The following is a 25,397-nucleotide window of genomic DNA, read 5'->3' on the forward strand; positions in this document are numbered from 1 at the left end:
CACAGCTGTTATGGTGTTCTCCTCCATGCACCTTTGCGAATTTTAATTGACAGCATTTTATTTAGGTGCATACGAGAACCGGATCGTGGGTGCGACAAGATACAGATGCTGTTAGTGATGCGAAGAACAAACCTTTGACAAAGAGGCGGTGCTCTATAACGAAAGTTCACTAACCATGGGATCGAATGTTGTGGGCGCATTAGAGGTAGGCGTTAGCAGGACATCACTTTACGTTCAGAGATTGAGAATCATGGGACTGTAGCAAAGAACTGGCATGTTATGCCAACCTTTAGAGCTAGAACCTCAGGCTGAAAATCTTACCTTTTATATACAGTCTAGCCCGTTTATAACGAAGCCACTTATAGCGAAATAGTGGTTATAACGAAGGGATTTCAATTTCCCATTCCCATTTTTGCATTCTCAGTACATTTTGGGTCCGGTTTTAACGAAGTAAATAAGAGCGCGTCAGCGGATATAACGAAGAGATTTAATACAAACCGAAAAATAATCTGCCAATCAACACATTTTTGCATCCTTGAGGCGATTTTTTCCGCGAAAATAAGAGAAAAATTCGGCTGACGGCGTCCATTCGTGGCGTCGTCTGCTCTCCTGCGATGCGAAAGGTTGCTTCACTGCATCGCATGGCACTCGCAAGTGGTGTCATCAATCCACAATACCACGCTACTGCGTACTTGACGGTATTTTTGTGAAGTCAGGAAGCAATGGAACCACACACCTCGCCATTTAGGTGAAAGTGGCGAAAGCGTTAAAAGGATTTGGCTTCAATCCGTAAAGTAAACGCTCTGAAACTTTTTTGTGCTCAGGCCAACTATTTGGGGTGTTTCACCTAAGATTGTTAACCGTTATCAATAGGATTTTCCAGTTTCAAAAGCGCTTTCTTCGTCATATAATTGTCTGTGGCGGTGTACATCTGAATACAGTTCAGAAGGGATAGCTAGCAGGGTTGTGTGACCATTATTGAAGAGCTCAGTTTTTAACTATTACAGTTAGGCTCCTCACGTACTAAGAGGTTTCTAGAACATGCGCTGTAAGCGTGCCCTGCTCAAGCACTCTTTCAAGGACCACTGCTTACAAGCGCTCCTGCAACAGGTACGGAGACGGGCAGCCCTTGAACCCGGACGACGAACAGCTCGTGCACGTCAACAAGATGACGAGCCTTCGTGAGCTCAGCCGGCAGCTGACCGCGGCGAGGCCCATAGTGCGAGCCCTCTTCCTCTACCTGCGGCTGCTCGCGCACGTAGGCCAAGTGCAGGCACTGCGCAACGAACGCAGCAAGGAGTTGCGCGAACAGGTACACGCGTACGGGCGCGCTATGCACGGGCCCAGTGTGCTGCGAACGCTAACAATTCACTGCACTCCACTGCCGCGCTAAGCGGCTGCCGCAATCCCGTGCAGACCGCCTGCGCATTCTTGCTTACCTCTGAGGCAGCCATTACGGTGACGCCTTCTGGTAGCCGACCGTCCCTGTCCTAAAAAGTTGTAGGACGCAATTCATGTTGAAAACGGCCCTGTTTTCGTGTTAATCCGGTACCATGGTGATCGCTAGAGAGAAATTCTACAAAGCTTTTCTTTTTTAGGTCACGTTAGCGCTCATAAATGCAAAAACAATTTTTTTTAGCAAACTTCAAACCTTTAGCAGCATTGGTCGTTGATTTTGTGTGTCTTTTTGTGACAGCGTTCTCGGCAGCACCATGATGGCGCCGAAGTAATTGAGAGCAATTGACCTGCCCTCCACGCTTTGGCACTATGCACTTCATAATGTGGCTTTCTCGTCTGGAACTAGCACGCAGATTCTTCTGCGGAGGAAGCGTGCCGTTTACTAGCCGCCGTAAGCCTAAGTCCTCCGGATGTTCCTCGCAAAGTGGTCTATTCGTTAGATATGAACGCTATGTAACGTTTTCACGTCAAGAATAGGGTTGCTCAAAATTTTCCACTCCAGGGTCTGTCTTGTAGCCGCGTAACAAGGCATTGACAACACCCTTCAAAATAAACCGTCTGTAAAGTAAGAAGCCACATCCCCAATCCTGAGGAACTTTTAGAGCTTCAAGGGCGCCGTGGAAACGATTGGATGGAGAATGCATTTTTTTCTTTCTGGGTTATAGTCGCTATGATGCCGCCCAGTGGCACTGCGAGTTGACTGTCCGTACACAAGATCAGAAATAACGTCCCGGTCAAGGTCTTTTTGTACCTCTTGCAAAATGAGCGCTGAATTTTTGATGCAATGCTTATGTATTACTCGAGAAAAATTATAGCCTCCAGGAGTCAGTTATTTCTATCTGTTAGTAAATAGTGTCTCCAGAAAAACTGTTTCAATTCCACGCTATCTCACAACGGTGTCGTCAGCCCCATTGTTCTCGCCTTCTTTAAAAGCACACACATTATTGTCACCTCTCACCTAAATTTTTCTCAAGCCATTACTTATATAAGCTTATATAAGAGATTTGAAAAGGTCAAAGCTCATATAAGAGACGCGAAAAGGTCACCTACCTTCCTCTCTAGCCTTCTTATCTCCATTCGTCCCCCTTCCCACGTGTATGGTCGCATCCTGGGCGTCGCTTATACAAGCTCCCTGCCTTTCTGTTCATCATTCTCGATGTTTTTCTCATGCATTTCATGGTGGTAGGCATACATTTCAGTGTGACACGTGCTAGGAACGGGCTCGTCTATCATGTTGGGAAAAGGCTCGCCGTCGGGAAGCTGAGACGAGACACCTGACATCGACAAGCTTTCATGCTAAAAAGAATATCTTTTTTCTCGCATCTCATTGTAGTGTCCACAAAAAAGTGGAAGTAATTTTTGTTATATGTACAGCTTGAAGATAAGCGCACACGACTCCCATTTATTCGCGCCGACGCAGTAAACGTTGCAGCGTGCCTCTTATCAGTGACTGACGAACGAGTTACTAAACAAAAGTGACAGAAAAAAAGACAATTTTATCTATAAAACCGAAAATTTGAATGTTACACAAAGGGAACAGCGCCGGATTACGCTCGGGTTGCTCCATCGCAGGCCATGTATACAATGCGTCAAGCCGCAGACGTGCTCTGTATACGCGAGCGCCAAAATGCGAACGATGCACATTCAACGAACCAAGGAAGAAGTGATGCGAAGGATATGAAACAGCCTGTTAAGAAAAGAGGAGCACAGCGTCTCTTTTCGCCATTCATACTCTGATTTCAACCATTTCAGCCGTTTCATTCATTCTTGTTTAGTGTGTCAACAGCGAGAGTAACTGCGCTATCTTGACACACTCCCTCCGCGTGAACAATGAAGAATTACAAAAAAAAAATGGCGGAACAAGTGACGAGCCATTCGTTGGGGGCGAACTGAAAGAGAGCCATGGTTTAGCGCTATCTAATTCGCGCTTTAGCTACTGTCTCTTGCGTTCTGCTCTAACCCAACCGCAGACCTTGTGGCACCGTCGTAGTGCGGTTATTTTTATGGAATTCTTAGTTGGAAGTAAGCTATCAGTGTCAGTGCCGCAAACAGTTATCAGGCGACTGCCGGAAAGTTTCGCGTGAGAGCTCTGAGCGTAGAAAGAAGTAATGCGCTGTTCTCACAGTTAAAGTATCACGTGTTTGGTGGAAAGTTACTGTACTGCCCATGAAGTGTCATTATATTAGGGACAAAATCCTCACTACAGAAAAGTGCAGGAATTGTAATGGTAAAAATGTGACTTAGTGTCAAAGTGGCGCCGTGGCGTTGTGATCACAGTCGTAAGCTTGCAACATTGCCGGCACACGTTCGATTTTGTGTCTAGTAGTAAAGCTTTAATTTACGTTCCTTTCATTTGTTTTTAAAGAGGAGCCTTTGATCGTCCTATCGTGGACTTATATTAGCTGCGCTTTCGACGGCTGCGCTTGACATCAGGAAAACGAGGCATTGTTGCCGGATCACCGGAGAATCATCAGTTTAAATGCGCCGCATTCGGGGTGGCAGATTTTTATACATTACGAATGCTCCAGGGTAGTTACCAGATTGGCATACAATAGGGGAATAGGCCATATTTAAAGCCAGTGGTATTTATATTACATTCTTCCTCAAGGCTGCGCTCGCACGTGCTCCAGTTCGGCCGAGAAATACTGAGGAGGTATCTAGTGCCTGAACGGACACTAAGGGCAATGCTACCCAGTTACTCTTCTGTTTGATTCTTTTTTTTTTTCTGGCTATGCTGACGCTTGTCCAGCAGCAACAGATGATTTTATCGCCGACAAAATTGGATTTGAAAATCACCCCGCCGGTCTATTGAAAGTTTTGACGTCCGTACCGAAAAGGACTGGTCGCAAATGTTTTTAAGTCAATGGTGGTGTAACGAGGCCTCTGGAATCCGCGCTTAAAAAGTGGTTTCGACGCGTGTAGTTTACTTACGATATTAGCCAATGGTCGACACATGTATTTTCACTGAACTGGGCATTCCTCGGATTTAGCGGTTGTCTTTGTTTGTCCGGCTGTCTTTGTAGGAAGCCTACTTTATGGTAGGCTGCCCACCGGGTTGGGGGAAACTTGCCAGGTTTATATACATATTTTAAGGCAGGACTTCATTGCCCAGATGTATTCCGGCCCTTAGCCAGAGGTGGTGTGCGCCGAACGAACAGCCCAAGCGATGACGATGAGTATTCAGTGGTAGAAAAGGATGAAGCAGTAGCCAGTTCAGAGAAAAGGATGAAGGCGCATACAGTGATCGCACTAACTACCCAAGAGATCAGAAGCGGCGATCCTGACCGCAATTATTCTGATGAAGTGCACCGAATGAAAAGATTCAGACGGGAAGCGTGGACAAGTTCCGTGTCCCGGTAGCGGCGGTCCGGAGGAAGAACAACAGGAGTGACGCGCTAGTTCACTGGAGAAGTTTGGTTGAGCGCCAAGTAGGAACCAATAAAACGGTGCTGAAACTTGTTGCAAAGACCAGGCCTCCGCAGATGGGTCGAAAGTGACCCCTCGTCTCCAGGGTGGAAGGGGACAAAAATTGAGGGGGCACTTTGACTGTCTAAAGTACGTAGAGGCGAAAGCGTTTTCCGCACCACTTTGCCTATGTGACACTGGTGACGTCACCACTGGATGACGTCACACATAATTCATGAAGAAGTAATGACAAACTACTAATTAGCGGTTAATTACTGATTAAGGATTAAGTACTAATTAACTGCTAATTAATGACGTTTAAGCTTCGCCTTTAGGAGTGGAACGCGACAGCGTGTTGTAGCGCTGCCAGGCAATCCATGAACGCCACCACCCGTTCGGCGCGACGCCTTGCCCTTAGAACGCAACGCTTTTTGAGGAAAGGAAATGGCGCAGTAACTCTCTGTCATCTCGGTGGACACCCGAACCGCACCGTACAGGATGGGAGGAACGCCACCACCCGTTTGGCGTGATGCCTTGCCCTTTGTACGCAACGCTTTTTGAGGAAAAGAAATGGCGCAGTAATTCTCTGTCATCTCGGTGGACACCCGAACCGCACCGTACAGGAAGGGAGGAAGTGGGAGTGAAAGGAGAAAGAGAAAGAGGGTCCGTAATGAAGAAACTGAAAATTGTGTTTGAGTAAAGGAAACTACGCAGTAAATGTCTCGCATATCTTGGTGGACGCCTGTCAAAACGCGGACACATCTGCCGACCCGGCTGTCGACACGGCTGCCGACACGGCTTTCGACGCGGCTGCCAACACGGCTGCCGACACGGCTGCTGACGACAGTATGAGGCATTGAAGGCTTTCGCCTTAATACGGTGCGTCGCGTCGTAGCGAGTCTTGTAATCCTCCTGGCAGGCTTGAGTTCTGAGGCGACCAAGGTGGCGGCATCAGGCCAGTCGAGAGAGGAACTGGTGGGGAACAGACGGGGAGGAGCTCGAAGGCGTCGAGAACAAATACGTGTCATGAATGGTCGTGGGAGATTCGAGGAAAACTCGCGTGTAAGCTGCGGTTTGTTGCAGCGCGAGATTGTAGGCAAAAGTGAGGAAAGGCTGGACTGCGTCCCCATTCTAATGGTCAGGTTCAACGTACATAGCAATCATATCTGAAAGGGAGCGATGTAAGCGCTCAGTCAGGACACTTGTCCGGGGGTGGTAGGTGGAAGTCATCGTGTGACCTGTAGAGGAAGCTTAAAGAACTTCAGCAACAACTGTCGACAGGAACGTCCAACCGTGTTCACTGAGAGCCACCTGAGGGGCACGATGGCGCAGTAGGGTGCGTTGAAAGAAGCCGAGCTCGCAATCAGGCAAGGCTCCGGGCTCGGCGTAGTGTGTCAGATGGCCGATGGCGGTGACTATCCAATCCTCGTGTGGAAAGAGGAAACGAGTCATACAAGTCGATGCCGACGACGACGAACGGCGTGGCTAGGCATGGTAGAGGCTGCATGTGTCCAGCGGGAGTTGAAGTCAGATCTTTTCGACGCTTGCAGAGCGGACAATATGCGATGTTTTTAGCGGCACTTGAAGAAAGGCCAGGCCAGAAGAAGCGGCTCTTCAAGCGATCATAGGTTTTGTGAAAACTTAACTGACTGGCCGTTGCGCCAACGTGGAGGGCCTCCTAAATACGAGAGCGAAGCTTACGGGGCACCATAGGAACCCAGCAGGTGCCATCAGGGCAGTAAACGTTGCGGAAGAAACCACCATTCTCCGGTGTGAACAGTTGGAGAGAGAGAGAGAGAAAAACTTTATTTCAACAGGAATTCGGGGCACGCCCCAGGGTCCCCGCACGACCCCACTGCACTCAAGTGTTTACGTTCCTAAGGTCCATAACACTCGCAGCACGGCCGGAGGCGATGGTCTGCACGGCCGGGTCCTCCGAGCGCAGCAGGGTCTCCCAGTCCTCCCAGGTCTTGAGGTTCTCTAGGTCCCGCGGCGGAGGGTCCGCCGGGCAGAGGGAAAGGATGTGGAGGGAAGAAGCGAAGGGTTCTGGGCATAGGGCGCAAGCAGGAGTGGGGAAGGAGAGATGATAGTGGGTTAGGGTAAGGTGCGAGGGGAGAGTGTGTGTCGGTAATCTGCGCCAGAGTGTTGCGTGTCTGTTATCTAGGGAGGGGTGGGGCGGGGGGTAGAGCTGGCATGAGGCTCTGTATGCCTGGGTCAGCTCACTGAAAACCTCGGGCTAAAAGGTTGGCGGCCTCGTTTCCGGGATTCCCGGAGTGCGCAGGCACCCATATCACCTCCACTTGGCAGGGTGGGGTTGCATCGGGCAAGCCCAGTATGTCAAAAGCAGGGACATGAATTCGGCATCGAGCAAAATTTAGAATCGCAGTTTTTGAGTCACTTAAAATATACCGGGCTTCCGTGCGAGTGATAGCAAGTGCAATGGCGGCAACAGTTGAAGCTGCCTACGCATCCTAGCGTTAGCAGGGACGGCATCACTCGTGAGACGATTGATTAGGGAGCGAAACTACTCCTCGCCGCTTTGCTCTGGTGCAAGGGGGTTGAAGTCATCCGAGACAACATAGGGGAGCGCAGCGAGGTGCAGAGCAGCTGACGACGAGGCGGCGTAGCGGCGTCAGAAGAAAGTTGGTGTAGAAGAACGACAAGAAGACTCGGGAAGCATGCAACGAGAAAGAACATCGGCGTCTTGTTCCGTCCAACCCGAGTTGTAGGCGATGTCGAAAGTGCATTCTTGGAGATGAACCCAGAGGCCAGGGCGTTCAGTCACATTTTTCGGGCTAGATAACCAGCATAAAGCGTGGTGATCTGTGACGACCGTGAAGTGGCAGCCGTAAGGGTAGGCACAAAATTTATTAACTGCCCAAACGATGGCAAGACATTCTTGCACTGTGATAGTGTAGTTACGTTCCGCAGGTGTCAAGAGTGCGATGGCGAACGCCGTAACTCTCTCGTGAGAAGTGATATCACGCCGCAGAAGGACAGCACCAAGGCTGTGGCCGCTAGCGTTAGTGTGCAGAATTGTGAGAGCAGCATCGTTGAAGTGGCCAAGGACAGGGTCGAAAGTGAGGGCTCGCTCGAGGGTTTGAAAAGCACTTTCGCATACTTCAGACCAAACAAAAGCACTGTGAGCGGTGAGAAGCTTTCCGCAGTGGTGCGGCAGTGGTAGTTAAATTCCTGATAAACCGTCTAAAATAAGAGGACAGCCCAAGGAAGCTGCGTAATTCTTTAGTCTGCTCGGGATGGCCAAAGCTCAGGACAGCGGCAAGCTTGGCAGGATATAGTTAATGCGAGCCAAGAAGGTCGTCACGAAAGGAATGGTGCTCATTCTTTTATCCACGTCTTCGAAACAAAATAATCCTGCAACTCTCAAAAATTCGCCAGCTTTTGTATTAGTAATAGTTTTTTTATTTGGGACAAAATTTACAAAAATATTCTGTCCTGGGTGAGTAGGCTAAAGGCGGTTTCCCGCCTGACGAGGCCATCCCACCCTTGACAGCAGAGGCAACTATATACAGGGTTTGAAGATATGTGTAAAAAGTACATACAAACAGATTGCAACAGTGTAATTATAGGCAATGCATTTAAACCATGTATGCACAACATATTTGCAAGAGCCAAAAAGATACAATAGGTTGTAATGCAAACAAAGAAAATTCCAGCTTATGTACATCAGAAATAAAATAAATCAGACAAAATAAGAAATTGCGTAATTCCATTTACACTTATAAAACAATATTTACATTTGGACAAAAAAACAGGATACATATGATGGATGGAAATTTCACCCATTCCTCCATAAGGTACATTAGTTTCATTGTTTTCTTTATTTTGTGTTGTGATGGATTGGCAGACAGTATTTCAGAGATGGCAGGATATCGATTCAAAAGTCTTGGAATTTGTGTGCTCAACCTGTGGTCTCATAGTTCGTACGTGGTCTGGGTATTTGCACTGTATCTTGTCTAAGTTCATAGGGGTAGATTTGTTAGAGTATTTAGCTTCAAATCTTGACCTGTCCAACTTACACTGGCGCATTATTTCGAGGGATATTTTATACTTCATTAGCTTACTAATATCCAGTATACCGTAAGTCTTCAAATGTGGGGAGCGATTTTCTATTTTCGGAATAATTCCAATAGCACGTATTGAACGGTTTTGGACAGACTGTAGATAAGTCAAGTTTCTTTGCGTTGTACTTGACCATACAAGAAAGCAGTATGTTAAGCGCGAATGGAAGAGGGCGTGGTAAATTTGTTTTTTTACCGATATCGGCAAATAGTATCGTAACCTATTTAATATTCCAACAACACGAGAGAGTTCAATTCTGAGAGCATCTATGTGCTTGCCCCAGAGTAGGTTTTCATGAAAGGTAACACCCAGAAAGCGAGTTGTCGTGGCTTGGCTTATGATACTATTTCGAAATTTTAAATTGAACTCATTTTCTCTTTTGCTACCTTTAGCTTTGAAAATCAGGTATTTTGTTTTATTTATGTTTAGGTCCAACATACATGAACTTAGCCACGAATCTAAATGGCGAAGCCATTCATTGTCTGTTTTAAAAACGGAGCTTTCGACGTAACATGGAAAAAATACATTTGTACCATCTGCATACAATACGATTTCAGAGCAGCCTCGGATGTTTTCAATGTCATTTATATAGAGTAAAAATAAGGTTAGGCCTAGAATAGATCCCTGTGGAACTCCGTATTTAATAGCATCTTGGTTAGCTCTGCTATCATTTATTTTTGTATATTGTTCCCTGCAAGATAAATAACTTTTTTCATGAGCACGTGTGCTGTACCTCGGATTCCGTAAAACGGGAGCTTTGTTAGTAATATGTCATGTTGAACAGAATTGAAGGCTTTCTTGAAGTCCAGAAATACCCCAAGGTAACCTTTCGTTTTTCCATGTTTTCAAGGATTCTTTCTTTGATGTAGAGTAATGCAGTTTCTGTTGTTTTGTTCTTCCTAAAACCGAACTGCTCGCTTGTAATTGAGTTATGTAGGGAAAGAAAAGCAGTTAATCTTTTGTTTATTATGTGCCCGGGGATTTTGGAAAACACCGAAAGAACTCAAATTGGCCTATAGTTGTTCAAGTCATCGACAGAGCCATCTTTGTGAACAGCTGAAACGCGCGCGATCTTCATTTGGTCGGGGAATATCCCTGTTTGAAGTATACAATTGCATATATGCGTGAAAACAGGAGTTATCAGAGTAGCTACGGCTTTGAAGAGAGCAACTTTAATATTTTCAGGGCCTGCTGCGCACTTTTCCTTCAATGACATGATTATGTTAAAAACTTCTTCTGGAGAAGTTGGGGCGAGAAATATTGTTTGAGGGCAGTGTAATGTTATGTAATGTTCACATGAAGTTGTAGTAGGAGAAACATTTGGGGCTCCAGCTTCTAGAAAGTGGGCATTGGAAAGATTTGCAACATTCTGGTCAGTTTATCCTTTTGTGGGGATCAAAACTTTTCTTTCAGGACTTGCTGGTGAAATCATTTCCCTTATAGTTTTCCAGATCAGCCCCCGCGGTGTCTCAGTGGTTATGGTGCTCGGCTGCTGACCCGAAAGACGCGGGTTCGATCCCGGCCGCGGCGGTTGAATTTCTTTGGAGGAGAAATTCTAGAGGCCCGTGTACTGTGCGATGTCAGTGCACATTAAAGAACCCCAGGTGGATGAAATTTCCGGAGCCCTCCACTACGGCGTCTCTCATAGCCTTAGTCGCTTTGGGACGTTAAACCCCATAAACCAACCAACCAACCAGTTTTCCAGATCAATTGCGTATTGCCAACAATACTTGAGAATTTGTTTTCATAGTATTCGCATTTAGCTTTCTTGATATCGGCATTTAGTTTGTTACGCTTCCTTTTTAAATATCGTAAAGTCATTTGGATCCCTTGTACTTAAAAATACTTGAAAGACCTTGTTTTTCCCTTTGATTCTTTCATACAGATCATAAGTTGCCCACGGCTTTCTGATCTTTCTATTTTCCTTCTGGCTTTTAAGTGGAAAGCTGTTCTTATACGCAGTTATAAAAATGGAAAGAAAAATGTCGTATGCTTTGGTTGGGTGTAGTTCTTTTTCACTAAATCCCAGTCACAGGCAGAAAGCTGCTCTACGAAAACCCTTGTATTTTTCTGTGAGTATGACCGCGATAGAAAAACATGTGGCGGGGTGTGTGGCACTTTACAAGGAAGTGTGCAAAATATTGGCAAGTGGTCACTCACGGCACACATTTAGGTCCCGGATTGAACTTGTTCTGGATGAAAGCTTGTAAAGCACAGCTCAATGGTGGTTTCAGTTTCAGCTGTTATCCTTGTAGGTGAATGTATAGTGTTCGTGCATGCATAAGATTGGAAGATTTCTTGGAACTTGACGTAAATTGAATTGTCCAGTGAGGCATTTATATTGAAATCTCCAATAAGCACGGTTTGCATTTCAATTTGAACACTAAAATCAAGCAGCTCTTCTGTAAAATGAAAAAACTCAAACACCGATCCCGAAGGTGGCCGATATACAATAGTAAACAATGTGCCATAACACTGCAGAGTAAGCACTCAATGTTTTCATTTATAACACTATATTCAGGTATTGTTTTATATTGATGACTGGAACGTACATACATAAGGATGCCACCACCCCGTTTTTTCTTTCAAAAAGCAGGCAGACGCTCATAACCGGGGAGTAGGGGACATTCCTCATGTGATGTAAACCATGTCTCGCTAAAAGTGATCAAGTCAATTAAATCGGACTGGAACAAAGTTAATTCATCAAACTTATTTCTTGGGCTTCTGGCATTCAGATGAAATACAGAGAACTGTTGGCGTTTCGCTAGTTTGATATCACGAAAAAGTTGTGCGGTCATTTTGTTTTTTCATGAAACATAAGGCATCTTTCCTATATTCTAGTTGAGCGAGGTCACCTTCCCGTCGAACGACGATAGCAGAGTCGCCCGTTTTCTTACGAATGAGCACCTTGCCGTTTGCATGCCGCACGTAGGCGTAACCAGAATTCTTAGCCCATTCTTTTGTAGCCGTTCACAGACCCCGTGTGAGTCGAGTCATGTTTACACAGATGAACTTGTTTCTGTGGTCGTCATTTAGAACCTTCTTTTTTTGACAGCCATGCATCATGGAAGGATTGCTGCACGAAGCGAATGATCACGGGTCGTATCTTCCCTTGCTTGGCTGGCATTCTATGTATGGAGGTAATTTCGTCTTCTTTGATAGCTCGAACTTCCAGTTTTTCAGCAATCTCATTCACTTTGCTTATGAAATCTTCGCCCTGACTTTAAGCCAACCCGTGAATACACTGAATAATTCGTAGAATTCGTCCTACTCCTTCATACACCTCCTTACTCGCACTAGCCTGCCTCGGGCAGTATTGATAACGAGCGCTTGGAAAGAAAATTTCGAAACCTTGACCGTCCTTCCTTTCTAGTTTCTGAAAAAATTAGCTCAACACACAAACATAATCACGAGAAAGAAAGACAGGGAACGCGCGTTGTCCTGTCTTTCTCGTGATCGTGTGTTGCGCTAATTTTTTCAGAAACTATGCACCAACTCGCCCAGCAACAAGTTTTACTTGGGTTCCTTTCTAGTTTTTTTCTTTTCTTGCGAGAGCTTGAAAGCGTTGTACACGGCCTGGCCTCGCCGCCGCTACGAACAGGTATCTTCGACAAACTCGGTTCGAGGACCCACTCAGGGAGAATCAGCCGGAGGGCCGCGGGAAGGAAGCATTGTTTAATTAAACGGAGACCCAACGTGCGCGTTCTTACTCACGTGCTCGTGACGACGTAGCCCATCCCTTCCCTATTAGTTCCAACTGTCGGTTCACGCGAAATTCCTGAAACCCTCCAAAAGGCGCCTGTTTTTGTATATTCGTCGCCGCCGGTGTCATTTGCGTAACGGTGCGTCTTTGGCCAGGCCAAAGAGGCGCCGGATAAGTAGATAGAAGTAAAAAAAAACAGCGCAAATATACAAGTTCTTACTTGTATATTTTTTCCTTTCTTTTTTTTTCTTCTATCTACATATTTCTGTTTCTCGCTCAACTGTTCTGCGCCCAACGCCTAAAAAAGGGGAAACATCAGCAAATACAAACCACTCTTGAAAGGCATCGGGCTTCCGATCGAAACGTCGAGTCAAATATGTTTCCTTTAACGAAGTGTATACTTCGCTATATACCCCTTTATGCAGTAAGGTACTTTATGCTCTCGCAACCTGTGCTTGTGCGTGCGTGTGTGTGTGCGTGTGCGTGTGCGTATGTGTGGGCGCGTGCGTGTGCGTGTGTGTGCGCATGTGTGTGTGTGTGTGACGGTGCCCAAAACCTATAGTCAAGTTTCACGCTAGGCGTACCAAGTGAGCTTCCAATAGCGTCCAGCCGACACAACTACCACCTCTTTTTCACCTCTACTTCTTCTTCGCTTGTCCGCGGCATTTGCCCCCTGCACAGCCGAAACCCGCCGGGCGACTTAAGTTGTGTCCCGAGAGCGTCATGGCTTTAGTCGTGTGGCTGGTTTGGTTTGGTTTACTGGGGTTTAACATCCCAAAGCGACTCAGGCTATGAGGGACGCTTTAGTGAAGGGCTCCGGAAATTTCGACCACCTGGGGTTCTTTAACGTGCACTGACATCGCGCAGCACACGGGCCTCTAGAATTTCGCCTTCATCGAAATTCAGCCGCCGCGGCCGGGATGAACCCGCGTCTTTCGGGCCAGCAGCCGAGCGCCGTAACCACTGAGCCACCCCGGCGGCGATGTGCGGATATACAATGTCACTCATTCTGGCCACAACCACGTAGGGGTCATTGTAGTGGGCCAGTAGCTTTCGGTGCTAGCCGCGGCGTCTTACTGGGTGTCATAACCAGACTATATCGCCCAGAGCATAGATAACATGCTGACGGCGGCTATCGTAGCGGTTCTTGAAGCGCTTTGGTGAAGCAATAGATCCTAGGCAGACAATACAACAAGCTTCTTCATCTAAACACGGGATCTCAGCGATACAAAGGGTTTCACTGGTAGAAAATGTTATGAAGGTATCCAGAGTGTAGCGTGACGGGCGAGCGTAAAAGAGGCAAAATTGACTCTATCCGGCCTTTTCTTGAGTGGCGGTATTGAAGGCTTATCTCATGAGAGGCAATTTAGTGTCCCAGTTCTTATCAAGAGTCCACAAACATGGCAAGCGTGTTGGAGAGTGTCTTGTTTATGCATTTCGTCAAACCGTTTGTCTTTTGTTGACATGGCGTTGAGTGTATGGAAGTAACTGTCGACAAACGTAGCAGCTCTTCAACGATATCGGCCGTGAATTGGCGGGCTCCGTCAATGATTATCACTCGCAATGGTCCATGCCATACGAGGACAGACTTCAGAAGAAATAGCGACACTTGATACGCGGTATCCGATGGTAGAGCAGCCGTATAGCAGCCAGCGACTGGCATTTGGACATTTGGGAAAAGGTCCAAGATCAATTTCAACATGCTTGGACGGACCACTGGGATGTGTCACATGCTGAAGTAGGCCATGTGAAGTGGAGGTTGGGCGTTTGTGACACAGCGTCACGGCAGTCAACTGGCCACACAGCGTGCTGTCATGGAACGCATTTTCGGCCAGTAAAATTGCTCCTCAGCTCGATGGAGCGTGAGAGACAATCCCAGATGTCCGGAGGCGGGATCTTCGTGCATGACACACAAAATGGAGGAGCACAGAGCCGTTGGAACAACGAGCAGGTATCATGGGCCCACAAGGGAGTAGTTCTTTTTCCATAAGAGACAGTATCGGATACAAAAACGGCCTGTAACTGCCTGGCTTCGAGTGGTGGGAAAGAGGAGTTGTAGAGCCGGTTTTAAACACCTCAACGTCAGGAGACTCTGGAACGATGGCCGGGATGTAATGGTCAAAACTGTCACAGTCACACTCGGTTAAGGGAAGCGGCATTCCCGAAAGACACTCTGAATCGGCGTGTGACCACCCGCTCTTGCATGGGACCTTGAAGTTACACTCCTGTAGATAGAAGGCCGAGCGCAGCGATACGATCGGATGGATCTCGAAGATTTACGAGCCAGCAGAGAGATCAATGATCAATAACTCAATCATTCACAGTTATGAATGGGTGGCCATAGAGGTACGATCGGAACCTCTACATGGTGAACATCACAGCAAGGCATTCCTGTTCGGTAACAGTATAGTAGTTGCACTCTGGCTTGATGAGGGAATGGAACGTGTATGCTATAACGTGCTCCCGATCATCCTGGCAATCAACCAGTACAGAGCCGATTTTAACCCCACTAGCATCAGTATGAACTTCTGTTGGTGCCGAGGGCTGATGCGGGATGGGAAGTCAAGAGAAACTTCAGGTGTCGGGAGTCCATTCAAACGAAGCTCCATTGTGCAAAGCGTCAGCGGATAGGGAATGTTGAAAAGTGCTGAATACAACGTCAGAAATACGAACGTAACTACAACTGCGGACCCCTTTGACTGTCCGTGGTAACTGAAATTACTCCACAGCAGCCATTTTCTGTGGATCTGGCTTCCCGCTCTGTTAGTCGACTAGATGGCCGAGCAACAACGCTTGACGCTCGCCAAAGCAGCACTTGGAACTGAGGACCAAGCTGGCGTTATGCAAGCAGTTTAACACATGAGCTAAGCGGTCGTTATGCTCGTCCAACGTTTTACCAAATATGACGACGTCATCGAGAGAGCATCGACAAATGTCCCATTTCATTGCGTGCAATACCGTGTCAGTAAATCTTTCAACACTCGCAAGCGCACTGCAAAGGCCAAACGACATCACATTAAATTGAAAGGCGCCATCCAGCGTTAGAGACGCAGTTTTTTCCTCGCCTGCAGGATGCGCCGGAATCTGCAGGTAAGCTGATCGCAGAAATACACACGAAAAGTAAGAAGCGTCAGAGAGGCATTCTAAGGTCTCATCAGTGTGAGGCAAAAGGTATACATCCTTTTTGATGGTGGAGCTTAAACGGCGGTAGTCCACACAAAAACGCCATGTGCCGTCTTTCTTGCGGACAAGAATTACGGGAGCAGCCCAAGGGCTGGACGACTCCCGTATGACCTCCTTCTCAAGCATCTCTTTGAATTGCTCTTGAGTTGCTTTGAGCTCCGACGGCGACACACGATAAGGCGCATGACAGATCGGGCGAGAAGCACCGACGTCGATAGTCTGACGGGTGCGAGACGTGGGAATGGTCGGTATTGTATGGTACATGGTATGGTATGGCACATGGTCGGTATATGGGGTTTAACGTACAAATTTTCGTGGCTATGAGGGACGCCGTAGTAGAGCGATGCGGAATAATTCTGACCCGCAGAGATTCTTTCACGTGCACTAACTTCGCACAGTGAACGTGCGTCTTCCGTTTACAAACGCGGCCGAGTCAAACCCGCGTACTCGGACTCATCAGAAGAGCGCCCTTGCACTGAGATACTGAGGCTTGACCCTTGGTACAAAAGACTCGAGAACTGATGTGTCAGTGCGGGCGTAATGTTGCTTTTCACACAGCGGTGCGTCAGCGTGCGGCGCAGTCATCCTGCTCACGGTTCTAGCCAAGTTCCCTGTCCATCGCTAAGACACTGCACGTTCAAACATGAGCTGACAGGCATGACCTCGAGTTATAAGCCGCTTCAAGAATACTCTTCGGGGTGGAGAAATATTTCCACTGGCCTGTGGCAGCAGAGTTCCACTGACGGATTTCGCAGCGGCAGCTTGCTACGCATGCATGGCACGATCCCAAAAGCACGTGAGCTCAATCAAGTTGTAAACAGCAAAAAGTTCCACATCCGCTCCACACTGGCAGAAGGTAGGCGCAGCGAATCAGCATTGGAAAACGCGTTCCGGAGGAACCGCATTTCTTACCAAGCTCACACGTGGGAAGCATGCAGCTCGTGGAATATCCGGAAGGGAATGCGGAAAATTCACTTTCGGAAACCACGACGCAAAAGCAACTGAGAACGTACAAAACTACACATGGAATAGCGTTCACAACGAATGAAGTTAATGCTGAACTCAAGCTTGTCTTAAAAAGAATGCATCGGGTTTCCCCGTTACTTTCCAGGTCAGGCAGCACGACGAATTTTTCATCGTCTTTTTTTTATGGGAAAAGAGATTGCTTTTAACGCTGTGAAGCGTGGAAGCAGCGTCTGTTTTAGAGGTAGGCGTGAATATGATGCTGTCGTGAAATAAACAAATGCTTGGAAGCCTTATTTGTTCTCTCTTGGTGCGTTCTGCTAGACACAGAGAAAGGATAAACAAAAAGCGTGCTTCGGTACGAAGAGCGCCGCGGGGCAACTGGTGACGTCGAGGAAAAAAGTAACTTTCCTCATCCCTTTCGCCTGTCACCCGTCGCGAACTCTTGAAATATTCCAGGCAGAACTTCGTCAGGCGCGCGTCGCAGGGGAGCGTTTTTTCATGTAAATGCAGAATGTCGGCAATCCCCTAAAAGGCAACGTTGGACTTCACACTATGCCTAGGCGCGGAAATATGTAAAATGCGGCGCAAGTTTATTCCACGCATACACTTTAGTTTTTCTCACTTCTGCGATATTACTCTGATGGAATAGTTTCAGTTATAGTTTTATATTTATTTTTAATCTTATTGCTTACCTTGCGGTTTACAACCGTGGCCGCCGTTCCCTGCATTTTTTTGCGAGGTTTTAACTACTGCTTGTCAGCACATGAAAAAAAGGCATGTAGTTTGAATCAACGTGATAAGAGAACATTAAAAAAAGCAGGCGTTGCGTTATAAATTCCCTATTCCACCTCTCACGGAATTAAAAAATGCCCATACAGAAACCGCAGAAGAGCGGTCGTTTAAATGTTTATTAGCTGGGTAACGAATCCGACGAGTTATTAGCAATGATATACGTAATGAAAAGGGCTTTCAGCGCAGACAAACACAAACACTAGAAGAAACAAAGTATCGGAAGGAACTTCCTGTGTTTCTGTCCTTGTGTGTTTGTCTGTCTGTGCTGCAAACCCCTTTCAGTATGCACAAACTAGCCTGCAAAAACGTTCTTGCCCGATATACGTCCTTTAGGGAAGCGCCATTAAATTAAAAGGTGGCTTTTTCTGGTATCAAGCCGACTTATGAGGCAGAATAATGCGAGCATCGGCGGACATCAGAAAATAGCAGAATAGAGTTAACTAGAAAGCGGATAAGTAATATGTGCTAATTTCCTTTGATTTCATTTTATTCAATTCCATGTATCAGACATACATGAGGAGATCGGAGAAGAAGCTACTATTATGCAGCTTGACTCGGCTCCATCCCCTCTACAAGAGCAGAGCATCAGCTACAGAAACAAACAATAAATGCATGGTCCAACTGTAATCTACACAACGAAAAGTTACATTGAATTAAAAACAGACAATTGCAAATGTACGCAATGAATTGCCAGAAAAAAAACGCAGGAATGGTTTAATATCACACTAGTCACTTTAGAGACTGTCCATAATTTTACAGGTGTGGAGAAAAGCATGACAAAAACAAGCGGTTCAGCGCAGTCAATGAAAATCTTGCATGTTTAGTCCCTTATTCCTGAAAGAATTCACTACATTCGGAATGGTTGCAATCAACACTTGCACACCGTAATTGGTCCGTGAATGAGGCACAGGCCAGAATTCGGGATGACGCGTTGAATAATAATGTCTCTTAGGTCTTAAACGTGCTGCGCGTGGTAAGATTGAAACAGCGCAAGGCCGAAGGTCAAAGAAGAAACCGGAAGAAAGAGGGAAACGGACAACACAGCGCTGAAAATTCAGCGCTGTGTTGTCCGTTTCCCGCTTTTTTCCGCTCTCTTCTTTGGCCTTCAGCCTTGCGCTGTTTCAATCTTACCATGCATAACCAACTCGCCCATCACTTCGTGCTTTCAAGTGCTATGCGTGTTAGCAAGTTTATTTTTTGCTTTTGTTGGCTTCTGAGAGTTTTGCATAGGCGATATTAATGCAGGTGCAATAAAGGTATTAAACCAAACCCTTTCAACAAAAAGCCAGGGTTCTGAGTAGAAAACATTGTTAGAGATAATTTTATTAGCCTGTATGGGAGTTTTATTAGTTTGGACATATTTGTTCCCGTCGTCGTACCCCACACAAAAATACAGTACTGTATATGAGAAAGAATTAGTGAATGGTAGATGATAAGTCTAGGGTTTATAGGTAGTAACTACCTGTTGCGATACAATGTGCCATTTACACGTGCCGATTTAGTTACTACATGGTCGACGTGCCTGTCGCAGTGGATAGTTTTGGGAAGAGATCACCGAAAAACAATTATGTGTTGAAAACTAAAGAGAACGCTCTAGACTGTACGGATATGAAGTCGCTGTCATATTCTATGCCTCAAGTTATCGGGAAATATGAATCCCTTAATAGCAATTGCTAAATCTCGCTCTGCGTAATGATAGCCAACCTGTCTGTTTTTTTTTTCGTCCTCATTCCATGATATTTGCACACCTATGAGAAGCTAATGTGTCGGATAGAGCAACACAGTCTTTGCAGTTGTAGTGGTGCTCCTTCAGGGAAAAAAATAGTCTATCTTGTTGGCAACAGTACACTTGTAAGCATGGAAGCAACTGCCAAGGAAACTTTTCCTTCCAAATGGATAAAATTACATCGGTTTTATCTTGCGGGGAAGGTGGAGTTACGGCAGTATGGATTTTGAAAAGTTCAGCAATCTCATCGGGCCGTAAGTCAAATGTCGTTGTGTAATACAGCCTGCAGATCTCGGCAGATGGAGACCATTTACAGATGGGTTATGGGTTGTGCACGCAGAGAAAGTTCATTCGGAAGCAATCTGCAGCCTCAATCGAGCGCTCACCCTACGTGAATGGAAAATGTTCTGTTGCATAAGCATGCCTCAAAAAGTGAATGCGGAATTATTCGCAATAATATGGAATACTTCGCAAGCAACAAAAAGCTGCTGATTAGCAGCTTGACGAACGTTGACGGCCCTATATTTGACAGGTTGAAGGACACTAACATACAGCTTTTCAAAGAAACAATTATAGATATCTGGAGACAAAGCAAAATAGATCACCTATGTATAGTTTGTAGACTCTTTCATTGGACACAGTCATGCTTGATATTATTCATAGGCGTACTTGGGGACATATTACAAGCAATAAGACACAACTAATAACACCAGTGGACGTACATACAGCTTTTCAAAGAAACAATTATAGATATCTGGAGACAAAGCAAAATAGATCACCTATGTATAGTTTGTAGACATGGGTACATGGGTTACAAACTGCAAAGCTACCCACTCCCTTGACATGTATTCTTACTATAATACATATGACAAAAAACCGTACTATGTTCACTACAGTGTAAAATTATTACAGAGAGGAAAAAAAACAGTTACGTAAGACTCCAAAGAATCAAATGTAAGAGAAACCATGTAAAGCCACCATCAGATACAGCACATGGAAATTATCGATACAACGGCAACAAATTGTCATTTAGGACCAGCAGTTAGCTATGCTACTAGGCTAAGTTGCAAGATGTCTACTAAAAAATAAGATATTTTTAGAATTTTTCCTGACATACCTTGCATGCTATAAATTATTTAGCATTTTTGAAGACGATTTGCTATCCTGTTTCACTTTTGTTTTGTTCTAGGAAATGGCAGCATCAAACTCTCTTATGTCTTATGGAGGTTGCAAAGCTTTTGTCAGGTCGAATTGTTTGAGAGAATAGTGGTGAGAGTTTTAGAGCGCAGCTCTTTGGCGTTCGTTCCTGGGTTTCGCGTCGTCGTCGGCGTCGGCCTCGTAACCAGCTCCGCCCCCCTTTCATCCCCCCAGCGCTATCGGCGTCAGCGGCATCAGTCAGTCGCTGCTATCTCTTCCCTCCTCCCTTTATCGTGTTGTCCGCTTGCTGCGCGCGCTTCTGCCCCCATCGTTTGCGGCTGGGTGTACACGCCACCCCCCTCCCCCCTCTTCCTGCGAGTCTCCGGTTGTCAAAGCGCCGGCTCGAACTTAATTCCTTTCTTCGCTCCTCCTCCAATGCAACCCCTGTGCGGTGGCAATCAGAGAGCCAGATCGGTGGCGGCGGATCTGTATATGTGCACCGCCCGAGCCGAAATTGCGAATACGTGTGAAAAATAAAAAAAAAATACTGTGATAGCGCATACATGTGTTGCTCGATTTCTTTGCCTCAATCTATCGAAAAGGTGAAACACCTTATTTGCTGCGCTCAAATTTCGCATTAGGAAGTAACGTAATCGTCGGTAATTTTTTTCTTAGTCTGTTGGTATTTTAGCAAAAGGTTAAATTTTATATATGCTTGAGAGTAAGAATTTCAAGCACTTGAAATAATTCTGTTGTGTGGGCGTCGTATGAAGCAATTGCGATAAGACGCATAGCTCGCTTTTTTTGATAGGAAATAGTTTCTCAATATTCTTTTGGGACACAGTTCTCGACATAAGGCTGCCATAACTTAGATTAGGAGATAATAAAGTGTTAGGCAATAAATACTATAATCCTTACAGGAATAGTGTTGCGAAGTGGAGATAGTATGCCCAAGGGCGTCCGCAGAATTTTTTGCAGGGGGGGCCCCATTGGTTGTTGGCGCCGGAGGGGGGGGGGGTATATTCGTAGCAAAAAGGCACTATTTGCGGAGTAAATTTATTTATTTATATATAAATAAAAAAATAAGTAAAATACGCACATGTAAGAAAAATTACAAACAGCAAATTAAAGCGCGGCTAGGAGAGATACATTAAAGTTTATCAACGAAAAAACAATTAAAATTAATAAAAAATACAAAAAGATACTATCACTTCGTGGAGAAGAGTGCTCAGTCTTGCTGCATACGGGTTCTCGACTCACCCGGATTGATGACCAGCACACAGCACAATATGTTCACAAACACGCAACTACAGTCAATCAGTCAGTCTTCCTTGAACAGCAACTGTAGGCGCCTCGGATTTTTCTGGGCGAATTGTGTAATTACACGGGTGATAAATTCATTTCTGTGCTTCACTACACGCTCTCGGTGCATACTCATCATACACATTGAATGGAAAAACGGTTGAACGCGTGCGTTGAAAACAAAAGACAACTATATATACAACAAAAACTTCTTTACAAGATAAATGCACGCTCGCCCCTTCATACACCTCGCTCCATCTTGCTCGCGCATCCGCACAGTCGAGCAACCGCACACACACTGCTCACCGCTCGTCGTTTTCTCGTCCGCTGTCTTGGTTGTTCTGACCTTCGTTGACAACCGGCCACTAAAAACACCGAAGCACAAACACAGAGGCGCGCACACGGGCAAGGGCTTACTTGCCGCAATATCCCCGAATGCGCACTTTGGGGGGTGAAAGGAACGCCGCGCGACTTCCGAGGGGAAGGAACACTCGCCACTCCGGTCGGAAAATTTGTTGTTGTGTTTTTATGGGGTTCAGAGCCCCAAAACGCATCAGGCTATGAGGGACGGAGTAGTACAGAGTTCCGGATAATGTCGACCACCTGGGTCTGGGTCTTGTTGTGGACGGAGGGGCCCAGCGAGTTGTGGAGGGTCGTTCAGGGCAGCAGGTCCCGGCTCCAAAGGAAGATGGCGAACTCCATTTAGGAGGAAAGTGTACGGAAGGTTTATTCACATATTTACAAGCGTAAGAGAAGTGAGAGACCTGAGTGAGAGACCGAAGTGGGAGACTATTCTGCCGCATTCGTTGTCGACTTTTATACCCTTCTTCGTCCCCAAATTCCCTAGGTTGAGGACGCCCACGCCGGATTGGGAGGGGCCTATAACTTTCACCTCTGCGCACAAACACAACACCGCACCTAGGGTCACGCCCCTGTCACGTGTTGATTCCGAAGGAAAGAAGGCCGCCGTCGAGGCGTTGACTGCGGTAGGTGGTGGTTTCTGGCCAGCTGAAAGTCCCGCGGGTCACCGATATCTGTTGTTCCTCAGATGGCATCCGCCGCTCGAGGCCGGAACAAAGAGGTCAGGAAAAGGCCGGAAAGTGGTCCTTTGTCCTTGCAGATGTTCAAAATGATGCCCGCCAGCTCGTCGCGGTGCTTGGCACGCCAAAGAGCAAGCCCTTTGTCCCCGTGCACGCTCGCAGCAATTAGGGAAGATAACGTCGGTCTCCCCGCGGCGGCGGCGGCGACACTTGAAGAGACTTCGGAAAGGCGGTCTGTTTTTGCTAAAACTTCAACCCCTTATTTATGGTTCTGTACTCCGACCGGGAAGGGCTCGGTGAATGGAATCAGCTGTCACCTGGGTCCCCTGTGTGGTCCATGACGGCAGGCTTGGGGCAACGGTCGCCGAGTAGAAAGCAGGTACTCTCAGCCACCCAGGAGACATATGTGTGCCAGCTGCCTCCGCCGCTGCTTAGCCTTCGCCGCATCTTGCTTAACGACGACCCACGTTTGGTGGTAATTTCTCCCAGACCTGCGTTCTTCGATCCTGACACCGCATCTTGCTTCCCGATGACACACGTCGGGAAGTAGTCTTTCCAGGCCCATGTACTAGGACCTTAACAGTCTCTTTACCGTGCACTGACACGCACAGTACATGGGCGCTGTTGTGATTTGAGACCCAGCCAGAGGTTACAGGCGAGCCAGGCAGGCGCCATCGGTCTGCGTTGACCAAAGGCGCTGGTTTTCGGAGAATACGCAAGAAACGCTGGTGTGGGGGCGCCTCTGGAGACTGCGTCGCCGTGAACAAAAGCAGCTAATCCCCTTTGCCGAAGATTCTGAAAGCGGCGCTTCTACCGAACTCCGCTCTCCCGTGGATCGGAGGAGACAGCGAGCGGCGGCTGCGGCGCCAACCCACCGCCCGCTTGACCCTGAGCAGCCCGACAAAGCGGGGGTGGATACGGCTGATTTGTCCTTCCCTCCTGAAGAATTAATCGGTGGCCGGCGTACGAACGTATCCTGATTATAGCGAGCGACGAAGGCGAAAACAAGATGCTCTGTGCACTGTCTGCCTCCGTGCCGCTATCTCTCTAGAGATCAAAGAAACAGACACCGATCGTAAGAAGGCTCAAACACATGCTCGCCGGTGCCGCTGTATGTCTGCAACAGGTCGCCTTTTAGTAGAGCTAACGATGGCGTGGTTTGAAAACGGCGGGACGACGCCCGCCCGGACGCGGCATTTCGCAGATGTGACCCAAAGCGTGGAAGCGGGGCTGCTTTTACCCTTTTGGCTGAGCGCACCACGGCCCCTGGTGTGCGGCCATCACTCACGGTTCGAGTGAGTGATTTTCCAGGGGGGTGCAGCCGCCCCCCCTTGCCCCCCCCCCTCCGGACGCCCATGAGTATGCCGCAAGTCTTCACAAGGCTTTTTCTTCTACGGTCTACATGAGCATCCCATGTTAAGCGTTCTTTAAAAATTACTTCGAAGGTTTCACATATTTGAGAAGGTCTAGCCTATAATTTCAAGGTATAATTTCATGTCAAAGTACTTCTGCCCCACCTGAAAAAAAAAACTTATTTTGCCATAGCCCAGGAACGTTGTTCCGCCTCCAGGATGTGCTAAAATTGCGCTAGAAATGTGCTATAAATGTGCCAGAAAAGTCCGGACAGTCGAGTCAGCGAACTGCATTGCCTGTCTCATGCCGTCGACCGCTGCAGGCGTTCAGCGACTACTGCCGCAACGTGACGTACATGACGGGTGTGAGTGCGGCGCTCGAGCTGCTGCTGCTGAGGCGGGCTGGGTTCGCTGACCCCAAAAACACCTCGGCCTCTGTGCTCAGCGCTCTGGCGGCCATCGACCGGTCTGCGATAGCGCGCCTCCAGTTCAGCTGGCTCCACTGGGACCTGGTGACCAAGGCCGAGGCGTGGTTGGAGAGAGAGCTGGAGGTACGCTGCAGATATTCCCATAAGCATATTTGAATATAGAGCGTATGCTGAGAACTGCATGAAAGCCTGAAGACGTGCTTAAATAACAGCGCAGATAAGAGAATAAAGCGGACGGACCTTGAGAAAGACGGTGCAAAGGTGTCAGTGGGCTGCCTCCGTCCCGTTATCTTTAACAGGGTGATCTCACCGGCTAGTTGGTCGTTCATAATAATTTCAACAGCGCATGCTATACAAGGACACAAGACGAGGAAGCACATACACGAGCGCAGAACTGCAACTTTAGTTGAGAAAGGCGCCAACCTCTACGTATATACCCTCAAGGAACCGCCCACTAGGGTAGAGCTAAAATCACAACACGTGTCAAGCCACAAGCCAGAAGAAATGTTCAAGAGACAGGTGGCCAAGACCGCAAAAAAGAAGGAAGATTACAAGAAGCAGCGAGAAGAAATTATTTCACTTGCCCTTTTTTCCTGCGTAACAAACAGTGGGCAGAAATCGTTTTTAAAAGTGGTAAAAGCACAAATCGATGTAACGACGCATGATGATGACCGAAGCGAAACATCTGAAGTGCATGAGAGCCAACAACTAACACGGCTAAATAAAAAGTGGTGACAAAAGGGATGTAAAAGTGCTAACCCGAAGACTAACAGAGATAAAACAACGATGCCTGCCTCAAGATGAACCAACGCGGCCAGTCTT

At 47.0% G+C, this 25,397-nt stretch overlaps 1 protein-coding gene across 2 annotated transcripts in view; it reads left to right on the forward strand.

The window, feature by feature from the left end:
* Positions 1 to 25,397, forward strand: part of LOC149338423 (uncharacterized) — a 51,147-nt gene that overhangs the window by 9,218 nt on the left and 16,532 nt on the right. For both annotated transcript variants that reach the window (XM_089550321.1, XM_089550320.1), the window contains exons 3-4: positions 1,111 to 1,312; positions 24,471 to 24,698. In XM_089550321.1, coding sequence (XP_089406447.1) covers positions 1,111 to 1,312; positions 24,471 to 24,698 — 430 coding nt within the window. The remainder of the gene's footprint in view (positions 1 to 1,110; positions 1,313 to 24,470; positions 24,699 to 25,397) is intronic.

Source organism: Amblyomma mixtum, chromosome 6 (assembly GCF_055824585.1).
Source record: "Amblyomma mixtum isolate Tamu chromosome 6, ASM5582458v1, whole genome shotgun sequence".
Classification (NCBI taxonomy): Eukaryota; Metazoa; Arthropoda; class Arachnida; order Ixodida; family Ixodidae; genus Amblyomma; species Amblyomma mixtum.